Source organism: Microtus oregoni, unplaced genomic scaffold, assembly GCF_018167655.1.
Source record: "Microtus oregoni isolate MIOR12 unplaced genomic scaffold, Mior012 000045F_ref0000178, whole genome shotgun sequence".
In the NCBI taxonomy this organism is placed as follows: domain Eukaryota; kingdom Metazoa; phylum Chordata; class Mammalia; order Rodentia; family Cricetidae; genus Microtus; species Microtus oregoni.
In genome coordinates, this window is record NW_024543219.1 from 5,656,089 (window position 1) to 5,678,883 (window position 22,795).

The following is a 22,795-nucleotide window of genomic DNA, read 5'->3' on the forward strand; positions in this document are numbered from 1 at the left end:
GGGCATTCCTAGAAATAATGTTTCTTCTAGGAATGACCCAAATAAAAGACCCCAACTTCTTAATTATGTAGAAGATTTACAAAGGCAAACATTGTACCAATGAATACATATCAATAAGAGACAAACAAGGCAACTCTCTACCTCTGGGAAATTCCATAGGGAGCCTCTCACTGGCCTCCAAGTTGAATCTGGTCCAGTCATTCCCAGATTTTTATAAATGACCAAAGACCAACCTAAGGGTACAAATAAATGACATTGTAGTTAAGGGATTATTAGACACAGATACAGATGTGATTCTATTAATCTAGAATCGTGGCATCCAAATTGGCCTCTATAGGTAGTAGATGTTCAATTCCTAAAAATTGGAAGCCTATCTCAACTAAAACAAAGCACAAGATGAGTGGAGTGCATAGGACCAGAAGAACAGAAAGGAAGGTTGAGGTCATATGTGGCTAATGTAACAGTGTATCTTTGGGGTTGTGATCTGTTGCAACAATAGAATATCCAGTATAGCAATCCTTAAGTCTCAGAAATAGAACCCGAAAAACTGTAAAAGATTCCATTTCTTTGCTTCGCATATTTAAAGTTATATTAGCTAGGTTCTCTAGAAGCAGAGATATATACTCCACATAGATAGGAAATCTTCAAACCCTTCAAAGACCTATAGAATATGGCATTTAAACGTTTTAATAATTTAAAATTCTGCTGGCATGAGACATTATTGCTCTTAAAAGCACCAAGTTTCTCCTGAGAGAATGATGGGCACCAAAGGCTCTGCATATGGAGCTTGTATTCTTTCTGGCAAAACTACCTTATCAAAGAACTGCCCTTGCCTCAACTGCTGACAGTTAGTACACTGTTCAAATTTGACAAGCAGGATACAAGGAAAAGTGACTGCTGAACCTTGCCAGGATAGAGTAGAAGAGTCTTTTGAATCTCCCAGCTTTTTAACAATGGTCTGACAGATATTCTAGGCCTATAGCCAAAATTAGTTTCCCCAATGTTGCTGAGAGACATTGGGTGACTGTCCAAGTAGCCAGTTGTTTTTTGTCATTTCTCACATCTTTTGCAAGTCATTTGCTTGTACTTCCTGCTTACTCTGGTCATATTATTTTCCTTCTTAGATCTTTAATGGGTTGAAGACTAAATAGCCATAGTTACTATCTTCTCATGTCTTAACTAAGAGCATATCATGTACTAGATCCAGATTCTTCAGGACAGGACAGCTGTTGGAGTAATCTCTGCAAGTTACCATTTGCATATGTTCTAGGTATTTAGTATGTGTTTTTTACTTGATGTTGCTCTTGTTGGTTGTAGTTCATTTTTGTTTACATTAATATTCTTTCTTTCTCCTGAACAATACTTGATAATCATTCATATTATATTTAGCCTTGTATTAGGTTTAGAACCTTCTCATTTAGACAGAAAAGAAGAAGTGTAGTGAATGTTCACTCAGTCCATGATCCTGTATATCTGGCCTGATGGAGGTTGTGCTTCTTCCCTGCAATATGACCTCTTAAACGGAAGGAGGGATAGGGTCACACTGGCTTGGGTGATGAAGACCAGATCAGGCTGCATAAAGTGTGTGTCATTCTCCAGCTTTCAAAGAACTCTACAACTGGATTCACTATTTCCTGTATTTGTAAGTGTATTTGTCCCTTTTTCATATCTTAATAAATTCTTGTTACTTATTAAACAGATGTATGTGGATTTCTTACTACAGCCCTGCGAGGAAAAGTTTAATGAAGACATTCCATTTAGTGTTCTAAGGTCTCCCATTCTCTGCCAATGTTCCAGTTGTGGAGTTGTATGCCCATATGTTTTCCCCCATCTACTGCAAGTGAAGCTTCCCTTATGATGGTTGAACACGACATTGAAGCAGACATTGTAGCAGAAGGTATGAGTAATAGTTCATTGTGAAAATGTGCCACATATTCATTATCTATCTCTTGGTGGACATCAAATCTGTTTCTAATCTGGCTACTATTAAATAGAACTGCAATGAAAATCATTAAGCAGGGCTTTTGTAGCAGGGTATAGAACCCTATGAGTATATGCTTAAATGTAGTATTGCTGAATCTTGAGGTAGATATATTTCCATCTTCTTGAAGAACCACAACACTTACTATCATAGTGACTATTAATGTTTACACTCTCAATTGCAGTGGATGAGTGTTCATTTCCCTTGCACTAGATCCACACCAGCATGTCATTTGTTTACAAATGTCATTTAGTGATTTTGGCCATTCTGACAAGTGTTAGTTTCTCATAGTCCTTTTATTTTGCATTTTGAACATTTAAGTGTTTCTCCGCTGCATGTGTTTTATTTTTCAAGAACTCGGTTTAGATCTCTATTCTATTTTTAAATGGATTATTTCTTTTCTTGATTTTTAGTCTTTTGAGTTCTTTATATATTTTAGATAGTAGTCCTATAACAGATGACTAGTTCTCACTGATATTTTTCCTCTCTGTAAACTGGTACTTTGTTCAAATGATGGTGTCATTTGCCCATACATAAGCTTTTCAATTTCTTGATGTTCCATGTATTGATTATTGTTTCCAGTGACTGTGCCGTTGTTGTCCTGTTCAGACAATGTTTTCCTCTACAAATGAGTTCAAGATTATTCCACCTTTCTTTTCTATTAGATTTAGAATATCTGGATGTATTTTGAGGTCTTTAATCCATTAGACTTGAATTTTGTACAGGGTGATAAAAAATATTCTAGATGCATTCTTTTATATGTAGCCACTCACTTTGAACAGCATAATTAAAGATGTGGTCTTTTTTTCTGGTATGTATTTCTGCCTTCTTTATCAAATGAGGTGTTCATAGGTGTGTGGGATTTATGTCTGGGTCTTCAATTATTTTCTGCTGATCAGCATGTCTGTGTTTGTGATAATAACATGCTGTTTTCTCACTACAACTCTGTAGTACAATTGAAATCAGGGGTGGTAAAATTTTATCTACTTCTTTTATTATTCATGACTATTTTAGCTATGCTGAGTTGTATGCATTTGCATTGAAGCAGAAAATTATTTGTTTCCTGATACTGTGAAGAACTGAGTTGGAATTCTGTCAGAGATTGCATTGAATCTGTCAATTGCTTTTGGTAGGATGGCTACTTTCACTATATTAGTCCTACCCATTCATGAGCATGGAGATATTTTCATTATTTGATGTCTTCTGTTTCTTTTGTCCACATTTTAAAAGTTTTAATATACAAGTTTCTCCCTTGCAAGGTTAGAGTTTATCCAAGATATTTTTATCATTTTGGGGGATAGTTTACAAGTATAGCTTCCCTGATGGCTTTCATAGGTTTTTAGATTTAATAATGTTTTTTTTTCACTCTTTTTTTAAATTTATTTAATTATTAAAGGTTTCTGTCTCTTCCCCGCCACCTCCTCCCATTTCCCTCCCCCTCCCCCAATTTAGTTCCCCCCCTCAGCCCGAAAAGCAATCAGGATTCCCTGTCCTGTGGGAAGTCCAAGGAACCCCCACCTCCATCCAGGTCTAATAAGTTGAGCATCCAAACTGCCTAGGCTCCCACAAAGCCAGTGCGTGCAGTAGGATCAAAAATCCATTGCCATTGTTCTTGAGTTCTCAGTAGTCCTTATTGTCCGCTATGTTCAGAGAGTCCGATGAAAGGAGACAGTGACAGAGACCCACATTGGAGCACAGGACTGAAATCTCAAGGTCCAAATCAGGAGCAGAAGGAGAGAGAGCACGAGCAAGGAACTCAGGACCGCGAGGGGTGCACCCACACACTGAGACAAAGGGGATGTTCTACTGGGAACTCACCAAGACCAGCTGGCCTGGGTCTGGAAAAGCCTGGGATAAAACCGGACTCTCTGAACATAGCGGACAATGAGGACTACTGAGAACTCAAGAACAATGGCAATTAATAATGTTTTTATTTTGTTTTTTTGTCCAAGATGTTCATTTCTTTAGTTCGTCTACAATGCCTGGGGTTCCTCTTCTCTGTCTTCTGCTTTGTTGGTGAAGCTTACATTTGATACTTTGGTTTGACTCCCTAATTTTTTTTTATTTCCAGTTTTATCTCATGTTGTATTTTCTGTAGTGATTCTATTTCTACTTGAATGTTTTCAGTTGCTTTCTTCATTATGTTACACTGTTTGTGTATGTTTTCACAGGCTTCTTTAAGGGATTTAGTTATATCCACTTTAGGATCCTTGGTCAAGTTTATAATTATCTATTTTCATCTCCTTGTTTTGTGGTTCAGTTGTATTGCATTTTCTGTTGTAGTAGAATTACTAGGTTCTGATACAAACATATTCTTGGCTATCAATGCTTGTGTTTACATGCATATATCTGGGATTGGGATATCATTTTTATATTTTGGTATCGAGTATTTTCTTTGTTCAGTGGATGTTTTCTTTCCTGGTTTTTGCTGAACTCTCTGAATCTTAGTGAAGTTTGGGCTTTACTGTATGTTAGGGAGTGCTTCTATGTGACAAAGTATGACAGACAGGAACAGATGTGGGCTAGGAGAAAAGACTGAGAAAGTCTTCAGTAGCAAGCTAAGGGGATTCTGTTTGCAACTGGAGGTAGGATCCGTCGGGTGTTGCAGAGTGGTTGGAAGATAGATTCCTGAAGTAGTAGTAAGGCAAAGAATTATGGCGATATAGGGATGGAAGGGCTATAGACCCTGTGTCTGAACCAAGAGTTGCAGTGTCTAGTAACTGAAGTTGAGGAAAGGCCCTATAAGCAGGTTGGTACTAGATTGATCATAAGAATAAAGAGACTGTAGTGGAAGATAATGAAGGATAGTGTGAATAACTTACTTGAGACCCTGCCAGTGTGGTCACTGGGGTGGAAAGTATTTTTATGTATTGCAGGGTAATACTAAGGAAAGGGAATGAACTAGAGTGGATACTAAGATGGTTCACAGGTATGAGGGAAACTGAGTCCTCTGCAAGTCTTGGTGAAATCCCTGAGGGATGGAGGCAGAAAGGAAAAACAGCCCATTTTAAGTAGGTGTGGAGTCCAAATCCACGTGGACACCAGATGAAGATGGACACTTCAAAGAAAATCCCACATTAACTCAGAATTGAGAATAATAGATGGTTATTTATTTAGTGGTAGACTCACAAATCAATATTCTCTGCTTGAATGGAGAACAGCAATCAAATCCCACAGCTGTAAAAGAGAGAGAATGGAAACACTCTTTACATCCATGTAAATAGTATAAGAGGCCATACCCCAGTGGGTGGGTAACTTAAAGGCTATTGGCTGTAGGATTTCCTACAGCAGTGGTCTGCTAGAGGTTTTAAGATGATACCACGGGAACTAAAATTAGGAGACAAAGGATATTGATGATGCCCTACCTGTTTTCCAAACCTGTGTGTACACTGCATTCCCAGATAAACAGTGTTTGTAGTTGTGCACAGTTGAGACGAAGAAAAGGAAATGGGCTAGAATCAGAGGATGCTGGGAGGGTCCACAGGAAGGAGGAAAGATGGGTTTCTTATAAGGTTTGGCAGATTCTCTAGGGAATCCACCAATGCTCTTCTGTCAGAAATTCAGTCTAGATGCTGGGGAGTGAGAGAAATGGATTGTGCCATCCTCAAGACCAAATGAAAAGTTCCCTAAGGTCAGCTATGTGAATTTGTGACTCCAGGACAGCCTCTCTGGAAATTAACTTACATGCACGAAAACATCATATCTGTATTGTCAAAAAGAACTCACTAAAATAGAAAAAATATTTTTTTCTTACAACACAAGTCCATGAAAGACTTGAAAAAATCTTTTTCCAAAGTATCATAACTTTAAGGATACATACTGACTCTGCATCTGAGAAAATGAGAGATGTTTGGTGAGTGATCAAAGCACTCTGAGATATGGTAGTGGATTAGGAGACAGTTCAAGATAGAAGAAATGTTGTTACACATACACATATGAACATATCATCTATATTTACATATGAAAACATTATATATATATATTTATATAGAAGCATGAGTATGCCATGCTAGATTTAAATATAAGAAGCAAACTCACAAGTGTGTAAAAATATCGTTCTTGATCTCTCAACACTAGAACTCACTTGACCTGATATATTTCTGTTTTGTGTGTCTGAGTCCCTCATAGGTCAGAGAACACTAAATCAGAGGCTTCTCTAGTTAAGAGTGCAACCACAAGGTGGGAGTAGATCTCAACATCTGGGGCATATGCAGAAGACTCACTTCCTTGAATGCTAATTGTATGGGCTTAGGGCAAAAGCACAGCCTTTTTCTCAGTGACTGAGTTGATGACTCAAGAGGTAGAATTGTTCTAAAAGAAAGAACACCACCCCAATAGCTGTAGTTGACCTCCTAGACATCACAATTATACCCTGGATCTTAATTTAATTGGAAGAACAATGAAGACATATGTTCCTACTTTATTGATATTCTTGTGGCTGCAACTGGATGGTGAGTTAAGATTTTAAGACCTCTGAATACTCAGTGAATATTTCTGAGATATCCAGGAGAAACTATATTTCATTCAACTTTTCTCTATTGACTGGAGAAAAAAAGAATTCTGGAAAGTGATGACCTGACAACCATTCTCCTTTCTCTCCATCTTTCTGCATAGGTCTGAGCCAAGGCAAGCAGGTGGAGCAGCGTCCTTCCATGCTGAGAGTCCAGGAGGGATCCATAGCTGTTATCAACTGTACATATGTTGACAGTATCTCGTACTACTTCCCTTGGTATAAGCAAGAACCTGGAAAGCATCCTAAGCCGATTATTGGCATTCGTTCAAATGTGGAAAGAAAGCAGGAACAAAGATTGATCATTTCACATGATAAGAAAGCCAAACAATTTTCTCTGCACATCACAGACACCCATCAAGGAGACTCTGCCATGTACTTCTGTGCTACAAGGGCACACTGCTCTCCAGGCACCTAAAACCTGCCATAGGGCCTGGAAAAATGACAGAAGGAACCATATGATTGACTATTCACCTAGAAAAATAATTTCTATAATAAAATATATATTTCTCCTGTGGGCATATGGTGCTTCCTCCAAGACCCAAAGACCATCTAACAAAACTTCAACGCCATTCATGATAATCCCTATTTTGAGTTCATAGCCAGAGATATCCAAGGAACTCCAAAAACAAACACCTATTCTGTTGCCTTTGATTATCACCCAAAAATGGTGAATCCCTATTACTGATGACACCAGTCATTGAGACATAGGGCCCAGAAACCACTAAGCTAAGACTGATCAGAATGCCCCTTCCATAGGACTGGCTTTTTTGGTACAAAAAGTGCTATGCAAGCTGCCAAAGGAGGAAGGCAACAGTGTCCTTCCCAGTTATGATATCTATGAACCACATCAACCATCAGCAGGCTCAATAATTCTCAAGGTGCAGTAATGGCACAAACCTTAGCAGCACCCAACAGCTCTCTAACAGGACTCATGTTGCACTCCACAATAGGGATACTGTGCCTGGTATTGAAAATCTAGATAACTGATAAAGGGCATGTGGATTTGTTGGAGGAGAATCTAGAACATCTATTTTATGAAACCAACATAATCCCTAACAACAATCTATAAACAATTGTCCTTATACCCACAGATAACTGTAGCCATCACCCCTCATCAAGGAAACTTCTCTTTGCAACAGATAAAGGTCAATGAAGAATACCATAATTAATCAGAATGCAGAATTGTGGATCCCAGTCCCAATGGATACATCTTTAAAACACTCCTGTACCTTAATCTCAGGGAACATTGCAAAAGAGAAGGCAGAATGATTGTGAAAACCACAGGGTTGAGGAATTTGCTGAAATATTGTGTCTCTTACTGCTATCAGAAGTTACATAAATATAGTCTCAATAATATGACCATCGAAATGTGAGCTGAACAACGATGACAACAATGAATGTACAGAAGTGGTCGGGGAGCAACCCATTAGGTCTAAACCCTGCACAGAGAGGTACATGCAACTGAGGAGAGCTGGGAATGAGAGAGGTGGCCTCATCCAAAAAAGAACATCAAATGGTCACATCAGAAGCCATTCATACACATAAAATTATATGTACCGAATAGGTTGTGTTTAGGAGAATATGTCCATATATATGCACATATATTTACACATGCAATAACAAATAGTAAAAAAAATGTGGCTGTGGATTTTAACAAGAGGAAAAAGGGCACATGGGAGAGTTTGCAAGGAGGGAAGGTAAGGAAGAAATATTGTAGTTTAATAATAAACCCAAAACTAGTAAATAAAAGTAAAACAGCATCTGAACTAGAAAGGTCAGGGTGTAGACCAAGTTGCAACTTTTGTTTCCTATTCTCTCAGAGTGCTGTGTACCCTGGCTTTAGAGAAAGAAGTCTATTTCCCCCCACATCTGATAATACCATGAAATATTAACGTGGCTAATTTCTTAAATGTATTCCTATTTTTTTTTAAAAAAAAGAGGCTGTAATTATCTTGGGCTACTGGTATATCTCATGGTGCTTCTTTTTCCTACAGAAGAAAAAATGTGAATGATACATAAGCTGGCCACATATTAGTCATTTACTTATTACCTTAGGACATAAAACAACCAATAAAGACAAAACAATTAGAAGGAAGGGCAACTAATCACACAAGCTGTGAAAACAATGGTGAACATGCTAACAAGAAGCTGGAAGTACATGTATCATGGTTACATTTAAGCCCTGTGCCTTCTTAGCAAGGAAGGAGATTCATGTTTTAAACGTATGGAGATTAACCAAAAAACACTGAGAGGATCCCATTGCCGAAGAAGGCAAAAAGTGAAGTCTGTTATATAGACATTATGGGGAGATCAAGTCAGTTTGTATTAGAAGGAAAAGTTTTAAGGGTGACGGGGAATCTTTAAAAGTTCAGATCTCTCCATAGAGTTCAATCTCTGTGTTTCTTGTCCTGGAATTTCAAAATATTTGAGTTTTTTTTTAAGGCAGTGTGGTTTCTCCCCTGATAAAACTTCAATTAAAAAAATGCCTTAAAATTGACATTCACTTAAAGCAGAGAAAATACGATCTTTGAAGTAGCAGTGATCCTCAACCCAATCTAAGAATTCATTATTTCCATGTCTTTTAGCAAATATTGCCACGTTTAGCTGTTTACTCTCTGGACACCAGGTGGCGCAGCACCATAACACTATAGCATTTCCTGTGTGAATTTAAATTTAGACTCATCGTTTCTGTTTTCAACATGCTAAGCATCAAGACATTTTGTTTAGATGGCATGAAGGATGGGCTCTTCTCCGGGCCTCGTGACTGCTATACTCCTCGTACTCGGTAAGTAAAGTGATTTAAACTTTTCACACTTTTATGTCAAAAAATTCTTGAGCACTGAATTCATCCAAGAGCTTTGTTTTTAAGGTGACATACATATCTGTTTTATTTTTGCTTTTTTCTCTAGCAAGAACCCATGGGGAATCAGTGATACAGACGGTAGGTCAAGTGACCCTTTCAGAAGAGGATTTTCTTACTATACACTGCAACTATTCAGCCTCAGGGTACCCAGCCCTGTTCTGGTACGTGCAGTATCCCGGAGAAGGTCCACAGCTCCTCTTCAGAGCCTCGAAGGCCAATGAGAAGGGAAGCAGCAGAGGTTTTGAAGCTACATATGATAAAGAATCCAGCTCCTTCCACTTGCAGAAAGCCTCAGTCCAGGAGTCAGACTCGGCTGTGTACTACTGTGCTCTGAGTGACACAGTGACAGAAGCCACAGGGGGAGCTGAGCACAAACTGAGCACTAGGGGCCTGACTGCTAAGCTCCTGGTTCTGGGTAGAACAAGAAGTAGAGTCTTCCACTCTCAGCTATGGACTGAGACTAAAGCAAAATCTGAAGCAAAACTGCCTCAGGCAGAATATGAGACCCCCTCTCCCCAATAAAGCTGTGTAACTAAGTAAGTTGACTGCTTGTTGTATGAGATGAAGTCTGTCCTCCACTTTTTCTTCCACAGCTCTCTGGTAGATCTAGCTGCATTATATAATTGCAGGGAACAGGGTGCTCTAGGGAAAAGGGACATCCATATAATGTCTTCTGAAAGTATGGAGGGCGAGGTAACAGAAGAGCCCAGGGTCCCCAGTCCTAGGATTCCTATAGAGAAGGAATGGAAACAGGGAAGGAGGACAGAGCCAGGACTGTCGCACAAGAACAGAGGAGAAAGGAATTTCAATTGCATGGAGAAAGGAACCTTCTGTTGAGGGCAAAGGGTGGAACTTTTGAGAACTCCAAGTGGCTACATAGCAGCTAACTGTCTAAAGAGCTCTGAAAGTAGTTTCAATGCTTGTGAGAGGGCAAACATAAAACTTAATGCCCTGTCACATAAAATACACACAGCATAAAACAGACACTGTCTACACTCTCCCAAAGAGTTTAAATCATTGTCTGCTCCTTCCAGAATACAACACAAAGTTCAGATTGTGTTTTACAGGATAGGTATAGTTTCAGGACTGGTCGTTTGGTCTTGGTAACCAGTTAGGAGGTTCAACCTGTGGAGGACTGTTCGCTATCTCAGCATTTCCTGGTTTACTATAATTGTTTCTCTACAGGTATTGCCTTATGAGGTTTTCCATTTCCATGTTAGCACCTCTATTGGTGTACTTCTTCAGGTCTTTCTTATATACAGAGAACAAGTTAGGTACCCAGCCCCAATTGAGGCTTCATCACCTAAGGCTCAGGGAACAGCAAGGAAGAGAGAGTGAAGGAGACAGAGAACAAGGAAAGTTGCTGTGAAATTGTGTCTCCTAGAAATGAGAGAAAACCTCCCTTGGAAGATTTTATTTTAAAAGTATATGGCTGAAAGTTACTGTAGTGACTAGTGGACCAGTAAAACCATCTTTCCATTACTCTTTCTGCTGTGACTATAAGGTTCTTCCCTCACTCACTAGTCATCTGGGTGTGCAGCACCAATTTCATAAAGGTTATTACTGTTAAAGTACATCATAGACTTGTTCATGTGTGCCAATAAAAGTAATTAATGCCAATAAATAAATACATTTTCTAAGGTTCATGAAAAGACCAAACAGACCACTTTTGTAAATTCTAACTTTTTCAATAGCAATTCAAAGTTCCTGCTCAAGCCACTGGACATTTTCTGCCAGGGCCCCAGCCCTTTGAGTTGGACTCAGTATAAGAGAACGAGACTCCACACAAGTCTACTATTTTCACCCCAGAAACCTTGTCTGAGAGGTCTGAGTCCCCATGGTCTGACTCAAAAATATTGGCCCAGCTCCAGTGTGACTCTGCCCTTTCTGAACCCCTCCAGTCTATTGCCTTTAAGCCTCAACTCAGAACTCAGGATCAGTGGATTAAAATCTCATATCAAAGATACAATAAATGACCTAACTCTACGTGGAAGGTCTCCTAAGAAAAACAGATTAACAACAAAACCCAAGACAGTATATCCCCTCTCCAAAAAATCCAACATGTTGTAGTGGTTCCCAGTGAGGCAAGTTAATTAAAACTGTAGCACTTAGACAAAAAAATAACTATGAATATGGCAAAAGAATTCATGAATCCCAAAAAAACTCACCAAAAAAGCTAATAATGAACAGAACCTAAATCCTGATTTATCCAAGAAAACACAAATACATACTTAACGAAGTAATGTGGACTATTCAGAATATAAAAACTTAATTCAAAAAGAAACTAGAAATGATGAACACTAGGGTTGTTTGATAATGGCTCAAGTAATTATATCATTCTATATTATCTAAAATCATATATGTATACATTATTATTTTTACAATGGGTGATCAGGGTAGTTAGGCTAAGTGACTCCCAAAACATTATAGATTATTGATGTTGCCCTTGATTGTTTCTCAGGGTTGAGGCCTTCTTGCTAAAGACACAGAATCTAGGATTCTCAAAAACCTATGAATCTACCTGTTGCTTGTTTGTCCCAGCTGCACAGAACCAAAATAATCACACAGAAACTGTACTCAATAAAAACACTGCTTGGCCCATTAGCTCTAACTTCTTATTGGCTAACTATTATATATTAATTTAACCCACTTCTATTAATCTATGTATCACCACGAGGTTGTGGTCTACCAGCAAAGTTTCAGATTGGTTATCTCCGGCAGTGGATCATGGAGTCTTTCTGACTAAATCTTCCCCTTTTTTCCCCAGCATTCAGTTCCATCTTCCCCGCCTACCTCAGTTCTTCCCTATAAACAGGCCAAGGCAGTTTCTTTATTCATTTATGGTAATCACAACACAGAGACAGAAGGACTTCCTGCACCATTTCCCCTTTTCTGCTTAAAGAAAAAGGAAGGCTTTAACACACTATTTCCTGCTGTTTGGGGGCACTGTTAATCAGGTCTTTCATGGTGTATCATGTATGCTAGGTTCATCTCAGTCAGCAGTTGGGTGAAGTATTTTCTTTGTGGGGTTATTCACAGCCAACTTTCATGGGGGTCTTGTTCCATGTAACAATATTGATCTGGGAGCAATCTACAGGTTTTCATCTTCTGTGTAAACAAAAGAGGTACCTCTTTTCCAAAGCAACATATCCTTAGACTCAAATTTTGGAATCAGGATACTTTTATGTTGGTTTAACTTAGCAGTCCATACAATGAAATGTCTCTCTGTACTTAGCTCCTTCACAGTCAAGAAATTTAAAGAAAACACAATACTCCAGATTCTCTATGTATAGTCCATCTTTATGTGACTTTTTTCTACTACTTTTAATCTATGGCTGTACTTTGTCTCTTTAAAGTCTTTTTTCTAAACGATTTATTTCCTTTTCAACTCTCAATACTGACTTTCTTCTCTCTCCCAAGGCTATGTACATTTATCCAACACTGTGACCCATTTAGAGTTCTTTTATGTCTGAATCTGCTCTTATTGTGTTATCTGTAATTCCTTACCATCTTGAAGAACTTTTAAAATGGTAAGCATCTTGGTTGCAGCTGCTCTGGATGCTGGCTTTACCTCTCTCCACTTTTAAAATGGTAGAAGTACCATTACTGCCAGGTCTGGTAGGAGCCCACTCACCACTTTAACTCTGAGAATGAGTGTGCAGTACATAAATCCTTTTTATCCGAGTAATAGCTAAATATGCCATGCAGTTTAGTGTGTGGCCTGGAAATATCTCTGTGTATAGTGGAGGAATGTGCACTGGTGTATAGTGCCATGGTTGTGCACACTGAGTAGACCTGATCCTACCACCTGCTTAGATGGGGAGGGCTGAGCCATAGGCATGATCTCCGCTACTTTTCTCCTGACCCTGAGTGGGCAGACACAAACAACTGAGCCCACAAATGCCATTGAAATTCTCCATAGCCAGAGTTTGTGCTGGCAGCATGGCCTAGGAAGCCATGTTTTAAAACTCTGCAACTTTTTTTCTGCTATAGCTGAATCAGGAAGCCTCTCCCAATGAAGCTGTGGCAAGCCACCAGAAGAAAAAAAGCTGGGGCTAAACTTTGTTTTTGTGTCTAGAAATCCTTTTCAAGTCCCCTCAGGTTTTACATGGACTTAGTCCACCACGTTGGAGTGCCAATCTGTCGCAAAGAGTCGCTTGTTCATCTTGGCTGCCCAGAACCAAAATAATCACACAGAAACTGTATTCATTAAATCACTACTTGGCCCATTAGCTCTAACTTCTTCTTGGCGAACTCTTACATATTAATTTAACACATTTCTATTCATCTGTGTATTACTACAAGGTCATGGCCTACCAGCAGTTTCAGCACATCTATCTCCAGAGGCAGATTATGGCATCTCCCTGACTCTGCTCTTCTTTTCCCCAGAATTCAGTTATGTCTTCCTTACCTATCTAAGTTCTGCCCTATCAACAGGCCAAGGCAGTTTCTGTATTCATTAATAGTAATCACAGCACACAGGGAGAAGGACCTCCTACACCGTCTACCATATTACACAGTTCTAAAACTCGGGAGTATTTGACCAAAGGATTCTCTATATATTATATTACAGAGATACTTGCTCATCCAGTTCACTGATATTCTAATCATAATACCTAGGAAATGAAAACAGTCTAGATGTCTATCAACTGATGAGTGGATAATGAAAATATAGAAGAGTACATAATGCAATTATATTTAGCTCTGAATAGTAATGTAATTGGTGCTAGAGAGATGGTTGGCAGTTAAGAGCACTTTCTCTTCTTGCAGATGACTTATGGTTCTTTTCCCATCATACACATGACAGCTAAAACGTGTCTGTAACTCCACCTCTAGAGGATTTGAGGCCCTCCTCTGGCCTCCAAGGCACTGTTCATAAGTGAACCAGAAACATACTTGAAGGGAAAACATCTGTACACATTCAATAAATAAATAATCTCTAAAAAGAAAAAATAATTAAATCATGAAATTTACAGGAAAAATGTATCAAACTAGAAATAATTACGTCGAGTGATTTAACCCAGACCCAGAAAGGCTAACTCAGCATGCATTTCAACTCATGTATCAATCCCAGTGCTGAAATTTATATTCGTAGGTTTGTCTTGCTGTATGCATAGAAGCAAGGAAATAAGAAAGTGCCCTTTAGACACTAGGGAAAGATTAAGGGTTGGGTATAGTATAACACAAGTTCTACAGAAAAGAAAAGGAAAGAAGGGGAGGTGTGCAAGTGGAGAAAGTAATAGGTGGGAAGGGCATGGGAGAGTGTGGGATGAGTATGTTTAAAAATTATATAAAATAAAGGATTTTATGAGCTTCATATATGTGTTTTATATCTATAATTTATTGAACTATAACATTTTTCAAATAAAAATTTCAGTGCCTTGTGTGGGCTACATACTTTAAATTTGTTGGTCAGGGAAATTCCAGAGATCCCCCAAACAATAGATCCTATTGTTATTTCTCTTAGTCAACTGCCAGAACCTCTTAGCAAGACTAAGTTCTACAACAAACTTAGATCACAGGACTTGGAGAAATCAGGTTGGCATTGACCTTGAGGCTTCCTCCTTTCTTGTTAGCTTTCAGAGACTCTGAAGAGTTTTTGAAAGCTCCTGGTTACAAAAGTTCTCAATATTATTAAACTTCTGTGAACCATGAAATTTATAATAATCACCAAACTGGCAAATTGGTCCCATTGGTTTAATTGCTACATTAATACTATGGGGGTAGCTAACATCTCTCTCATAGGATTTAAGACCCTCTCCACAGTTGTGATCTCATCCCTAGTATTGTAAACCTCATTAAAAATGGTTTTGAAGGGCGTACACCCCAAGGAGAATCTAACTACTTTTATGTTGCTAAGTAGACATAGAATCCAACCAATTTCTAAATTCTTATCCGTATTCCCATAGATTATTGCAGCTCTCATCCTTGATCAGAGATATTTCTTGTTGTATGGGGCAAGAGTTAACATAAAGATTCATTGGCATGGGGTTTTGATCCTACTTAATGTGCTGGCTTTGTGGGAGCCTAGCCAGTTTGGATGTTCACCTTCCTAGATATGGACGGAGGGGGGAGGAACTAGGACTTACCACAGGCAGGGAACCCGGACTGCTCTGTGAACTGGAAAGGGAGGGGGAGAGGAGTGGGGGGAGGGGGAGAAGGGTGGGAGGAGGGAGAGAAGGGTGGGAGGAGGGGGAGGGAAATGGGAGGCTGGGAGGAGGTGGAAACTTGGTTTTTTTGTTTATGTTTTTTTTTCTTCTTTTCTCAATAAAAAAAAAATCAAAAAAAAAAAGATTCATAATCTGCCCAAGGGGAAAGAATAAAAGACTGTGCTGTGCTCAATCCCAAATATTGACATAGAAGAATGGAAACTTGAAAAAGCCATAAGTCTGAGAGGACTGTTATGAAAAGTTATGGATATAGGGTTCTTGTACTGATGAGCTCAGCAGCTGCGGTTACCTACACAGGATCAAACCGATCAGCATTCCAGGATTGTTGGAAGAGCTGTTATTTGGCCCCATTGATAGCTGGGAGATACAATCCATGAATTACTTCAGGGGAAGACAGAATCAGTTGTCTCCAGGAATGTATGTCATAATAGGTTTTCTCTGCTCCAGTGGATGGTTCTATGCTCATATTAATAATGGAACCTGTAATTGAACCAGAAGCTTATAAAGAATAGAATAAAGGGAAGAGGATGTGAATGTAGGAAAACCTCATGAAGATGGATCTGGAGAATTTGAAGGTGTTAGTAGGGTTTCAATGTGATTTCAATGTGATTTCAATCAAATTACAGAGGAGTGTATGATAGAGTGTATAAAATATTTTTTTAATTTTATATAGAAGAAAATGAACAATAGAATGTACATAATTTGATAAATGCAAAGGCTCATGAATCAGAAAAAGTTATAAAATGTGTCCATATTTTATAAAATGTTATTTCAAAAGTAATTGATCAGGACATTCCAAGATATATAAGACTGAGGGTTCATATGACTAATGCATCATACCTACAAGAACAGCATAGTCCTCTGGGCTGAGATGTAATGGCACTGTGGTGGGTATTCTTTGCCAACTAAACAAATTCTAGAGCCACTTGGGAATACATGCCTGATAAGGCTGTGCCTCAGGCAAGCATACTACTTTTATGCTTTATCTTTCATTGTCAAATGTTTTCCAAGGCTGTGATGGCAGCCATCATATGCTATTGTCATGCATCTTCTGGTTTTCAAATGTACAGGAAAGTATCTGTTACATGTTTGTCAAATATACTGTATGATTGAAGACAGAGATTTTATAATTGTTATTTTCCCAGTCATTCTGTTCCCTTTGTAGATGTTAGGGGGCAAAGGAAGAGTCTGAGCAGATAATACTTAGTGAGAACTGGTGTGATGACTTTGGGCAGAAAGGGATCTGACCTAATGCTGGCTATCAACTGCCAACATGAGCAAAGCTGTGGAGCATGTTGTCGGTCAAAGAAAGAACACAAGTTGTCTCCACGTAGTTCCCTGAATATCTGGTTAAACATTGATTTGCCTCTGATGCCTTGCCTTGTTAGGTTACAATGGAAACATAAAAAAACTGCAGAGGGGGACCTATAAACTCATAATTTTCAGAGACCAGTGCTTTTCTATAGAAGAAAAGGGACAATAAAATTTAGATAATTTAATAAGTGCACATGGTATTATTTAAGATCTGAGTGCTGTGCTGAGACCAACTACATTTCTAAAGCACCAACTTAAGAAAGCTCTTTTTAATAAGAGACAGTTAGAGCAACATAGGCAGACTAGAAAGTGAAAATCAGCTCCCTAAGATGGGGATTGTTGTTCTCACAGACATCACAAAGACAGGAGGACATGAGAAGAGTTGTAGTACACATACACATGCACACACACATATGTATTATGATTATATATATATATAATTGTATAAGTAGTAATATATATGTTAAATTTTGACATAATATTAATGGTCATATAGTGTACTAACTAATTCTAGAAGAAGGTTTCATCTAAATTCTTATACATGATTTCGGATTTGAGTCTATAACAGTTTTCTACAGTGAACCACGAGCATGCATAATAGCAATCTTTGAAGTCTCCATAAGCAAGATGGGGCTCCACAACAATGACTCCACCAGGAGTACGATAACACCACTAAGCCAAAAAATGCCACCTAAGGATCAGCTTTGGACTACAAATAGCTCAGAATAATTTTGAGGTGGCTAGCTGAGATGATATAGCCTAACATACTACTTTAGCCAGGACTTGAGACAAGACTTGAATTTTCCCATTAGGCATTGACTGGAAGAAAAAGATACAGCTATTTTTCCCTGGACTTAACAAATAACCAAAGTTTTCAGGATCTCTGAAAGATACCATTGCCTCCAGACAACAGGAAGTAAATTTTAAAATATGATACCAACATTCCCAAGAAGTAGGGTGGGTGGTTTTTGGTAGTTAAATGGATCATGGATGTTTGTCTTTGTTTAAAGTGTTGGCTACAAGTTGTTAAGAATAATGGTCTGGAAAAAAAGCTAACCAAGGAGATCAGGTTCAAGGTTTTTGTTTTGAAAATAAAAAATGGATAAATAGATATGATAAGGTAAAAGGGTAGATTATTGAATCTATTTTTAAAAAGCAACTACTAGTTTTAAATGTTTTACATCGGATTGGACTTTTGTATATTATATACAAATTTTGTATATTGAGATGAATTTTGTCAGAACACACTATAATACATTTCTACTCTTGTTCAAGGTATTGTACCTATATAACTCATCTAACAATGTAATGCAATTTATAGTCCTTAAAAATTATTATTACCAACTGTTTAGGATAGTAAGAAAATGCATGTTAATAATTAATCACTTATTATAATCAAACTTGTAGTCATATCAAGTATGCTTTGAAGGTAAAACAAAGATACATTTGGATAAAAAAAACACTTCAAAGATCTACAGGATATAGTATTTAAGGTGTTTTAATCACCTTTGTTCCCTTTTATGACAATGAGATATGTCTGTTCCCAGCAATACCAATCTACTTCATAGAAGTAATGGGCATCAAAGAAACTCCACATGGAGTTCATTTCCTTTGTGGTCAAAGTAAGACACTGAGCAAGAAAATGTCCCTGTCTCAACTGCTGACAGTATGCTGTCCTTATTAAACAAGCAGAACACAAAAGAAAGTAGCTGCCAAACATTGTCAACACAAGAAGGGACAGACTTCACAGTATCCTGCTTTACAGAGAAGTCTGTCAGATATGCTAGGCCTGTAGGCTGAAGATGTATACCCTAAAATTGAAAAGGAACTTTGGGTGACTGTTCAGGAAGACAGCTGTTTCTGCCATTACTGACAGTTTTTGGAAGTCACTTACATGTACTTCCTGCTTATTCAGTTAATATTACTTCCTTCTTGGGTCTCCAAGGGAGTTGAATGCTAGATAGTTATAATTATAGTTTTCCTTGTTTACCTGATACAGAAAACAAATTATAATAGAAAATAAATTAGATAGAAGACTTGGGACTCACTGAGATAGGATAGATATGGAGTATTTTCTCTGAATTTGTCAGATACAAATGGACTAGACATTGTTGATATATTTATTGCCTGTATATGTTGTCTATAATTATTGTACTTATTGTATATAGATTCTCTTATATTTGTTATAATCTTCTTTTTATTTTAGACAAAAAGGGGGAAATGTGGTGACATTTCATTTGTATTCTAATAAATAAAACTTGCCTGAAGATCAGAAAAGTAAAACAGCCACACTGCCCATCCTTACAGACCAGGCAGCAATGACACACACCTTTAATCCCAGTAGCCACAATGACTATTTTAATCCTAGAAGCTACCCTAGCGTGTCATAGAAACCAAACAGTAGTGGTGCCCATGGTGCCCATGCTTAATCCCAGAACTAGAGGGGATTATAAAATGAGAGGAGACAGCTCTCAGGCTTAGTCTCATTCTAAGGTTTCCTAGAGGCAGGATCACCATTTTTGGACTGAGGCTGAAATAAGAGCCAGTTACTGGCTTCTTTGATTTTCTAGTGTTCAGGTTGAACCCCGATAGCTGTCTCTGAGTTTTATTAATTGTGCTTCAGCTTTTGATCTGTGATGGGGTGATTCTGAGGAAGAGTTAGAGGAGAACAGACTGATGGAAAAGCAAAAGCAAGCTCCTTGAGAGGGCAACTTCTTGTTCCCAGAAGACAACTTGAGGTGAACTGGAAGATAGGCATGGGGTGGGGACCCTAAATAGGACTAATTGTGGGAAGGAGAAGAAACATAGGCTCAATAAAACTCCCTAGTCAAAGCCCAACTGGCTTAGCCTTGTAAGCCTTCCCATTCCAATGGATAAAATTATACTTTTCATTTCCTCACAGCTCCATCTTCTGTCTTTCTAGAATGTTGTATTCTTTGTCTGTCTCAGGGATGGAGAACAGTACTGCCCTAGATGATCACCAGCATCCCTGTTATGAATGTTTGCTACTGCACTTCCAAGCACTTCTGGTACCATCGTGGTAAAGAAACCTCTGGTCAAATACTAGCTACCCTAAAGATTCATCTTACCCTCAAAATAATGGATGTCATCAAGAAAACAAAAGGCAATGATGTTGTGGACATGATAAGAAATAAACCTTTATATACAATTGATCAGAATATATAAATTAGTGCAACCATTATAGAATTTAGTGTATTTCCTTGCTTAAAATCTAAAAATATCAAATCCACATAACCGAGCTTTACCTAGATGTGTGCCTGAAGGAATCAAACTCAGTATACAATAACGATATGTGCATATCATGCTGTTTTGGTATTATTTACATTAACCAAGTTATGAATGAGCTCAACTGCTCATCAGCAAGTGCAAAAGAGGGAAATGGGGAGTGAATATAAGTAACATATCTTACATATGTGCATTTAGATGTTATAATCAACAACATTTTATATAATTGGTGCTGCTAATAAAAATAAACAGGGACTGGAGAGATGGCTCAATCAGTGAAGTGTCCATCTCACCAGCATGAAGAACTGTGTCCAGATCCCCAGAACATGTGTACTATCCAGTACTGCACCCACATCTATAGCCCTAGCACTGGTGAGGACATTGTCTGTCCAATCCACGGAGTTCACTGACAAAGTAGACTGGAATGATGAGCTTTTTTCAGTGAGAGATTCAGAGGCAATTTCTCATGTGTTCCTTGTGTCTGTGTGAAAGAGGGTGGGCAGGAAGAAGAGGAGGGCTTGTAGATATAGCAGTGAAATCTAGGATGACTTTTTATAATTGTTTCAACATGGTTTTATAAAATGCATTTTAAATAATTAAAATAAGGTAAAGAGTAATAGAGAAAATCTGTGAAGTGTACACATGTACACACACGTGTGCCAATGTGTTTACACTCCTATTACACAATCACAAACATAACCTATACAAAAATAAATGAATGAATAAGTAGACATATAAATAAAATGCACCTAGTCTGTAAATTGGAGCTATATACATTAAATCATATTTAAATCTATTTTATTTAAAGCACATCTTTAGAAAATTTATTTATTTTTTTATTTTTTGGTTTTTTGAGACAGGGTTTCTCTGTGGCTTTGAAGCCTGTCCTGGAACTAGCTCTATAGACCAGGATGGTCTCGAACTTACAGAGATCTGCCTGCCTCTGCCTCCCGAGTGCTGGGATTAAAGGCGTGCATCACCATCGCCCAGCTCCTAGAAAATTTATATAAAAATTAATGATGAAAGAGCAATATGGGTTGTATGAAGTAAAACAGAGAAGAGAAAAAGAACAAAAACTATTATTTATTGAGAGGTTCTTCAGAAATGTTACAGAAAGGTGACTAGTGAAATAACTTTCATTTGCTGAAAATAACTTGCCATTTGGTGGAAAGTGTTTGCACACTCATACTTATAGGTAAACTTGAGCAAATGTCTCAAAATTCTCATCTGACTAAACTATTGCTAGTTTTAATATTTCACATAAGAAGAGTTTGCACTTCAAATATTTCTATGACACTGAGGTGCATCAACAAGAGGGCAACATCTTCTCAGAAACCCAGATGCAATTTCTCACATGGTCCTTTGTGTCTGTGTGTTCTGGGGGTGGCTAGAGGGAGGAGGAAGTTTTCTGAGGTAGCGGTGAAAACTAGGAGCTTCCTTCTAATTGGATGAACAGTTTGGGGTTTTTCTTTCTTATTCATCTTACAGCAGAAGTATTTGAACTCACTAAATTCCAGTCATTTTGTTGCTGTTGAAGAGTGAATCGTCAGTGAAAACAATGATGCATCCCTTAAGTGTTGCTCTAGTGGTACTCTGGCTTCAACTGAGGGGTGAGTTTGACCATGGTTATGGGCACATAAAAATACAATATTGGAGACTATAGCCCAGATATTTTAGGTGGAAGGGTAGAAGTACTAATTTTCTCATGCTGAAAAAAAAAGCAGGTGGGAGGACCATGGAAAAGCCCTTCTGGGTTGTTAGCATCCATAGACATCCAGACCTGTTTGTCCATCTCTCTGCACAGGGGTGAACAGCCAGCAGAAGGTGCAACAGAGCCCGGGATACCTCAGTGTTTCAGAAGGAGCCATGGCCTCCATCAACTGTACTTTCAGTGATAGTAATTCTCAGTACTTCTGGTGGTACAGACAGCATCCTGGGAAAGGCCCCAAGGCTCTGATGTCCATCTTCTCCAATGGCAAAAAGGAGGAAGGCAGATTCACAGTTCACCTCAATAAAACCAGCCTTCAAGTTTCCCTGCACATCAGAGACTCCCAGCCCAGTGACTCAGCTGTCTACCTTTGTGCAGTGAGCACACAGTGCTCCCCTGACACCTGCAACCTGCACCGAAACCTACTGGGCCCTGTCAAATTCTTAGAGCACAGACCACTGGGTGGAAAATTTCTCTTTCTATTCTATACACAATGGGAATTATGAGAAAGAGTAGAGAAGACTTGATTGATTGGGAAAGTATGGGAGAATTTCCACTGGTCTACACCTGGTCTGACTACAGAGTGGAGTGTTAGCATCTAACCATAACCCATCTTTTGTTTCTAGGTTTGTTTCTCTTGTTGCCCTCCATGTGAATCTTTTCTGAGCCCTTCTCAAGGGTACAAAGCATATGCAGAACTAGTTTTGGAAAAAATCCAGCAAACTGTAATATTCCTAAGTCAGGTATTTGCATATCTCATTGACCCTTTGGAGGTCCAGTCAGATTGTTTTGAGGATATGGAAATCAACTTGCTTAGGTGTAAATATGGAGAATAAGAAAAATGCCCATGGCTAAGGGAAGGAGTCTCAGTCCCTAGAGAGGTTGACTCTCCTTGCAGGTGAAAAACTAATGACATCCTAAAGGTAAGCTGTGTCTTCATCCCACAGACCTGCACGAACCCACGCCCATATTCCAAAAGGAAAGTATTTTGACATTTTGA

General features: G+C 38.5%; 3 gene segments (V, D, J or C); all 3 read left to right on the plus strand.

Annotated features, from left to right (window-relative positions):
• Nucleotides 1–6,380: 6,380 nt before the first annotated feature.
• Nucleotides 6,381–6,909, plus strand: LOC121434888. The segment is given in 2 exon segments: nt 6,381–6,432; nt 6,596–6,909. Coding segments are annotated over 2 exon segments (366 nt in total).
• Nucleotides 6,910–9,221: 2,312 nt separating this feature from the next.
• On the plus strand, nt 9,222–9,879 carry LOC121434889. The segment is given in 2 exon segments: nt 9,222–9,279; nt 9,404–9,879. Coding segments are annotated over 2 exon segments (534 nt in total).
• Nucleotides 9,880–21,645: 11,766 nt separating this feature from the next.
• On the plus strand, nt 21,646–22,301 carry LOC121434890. The segment is given in 2 exon segments: nt 21,646–21,697; nt 21,892–22,301. Coding segments are annotated over 2 exon segments (462 nt in total).
• Nucleotides 22,302–22,795: the final 494 nt, after the last annotated feature.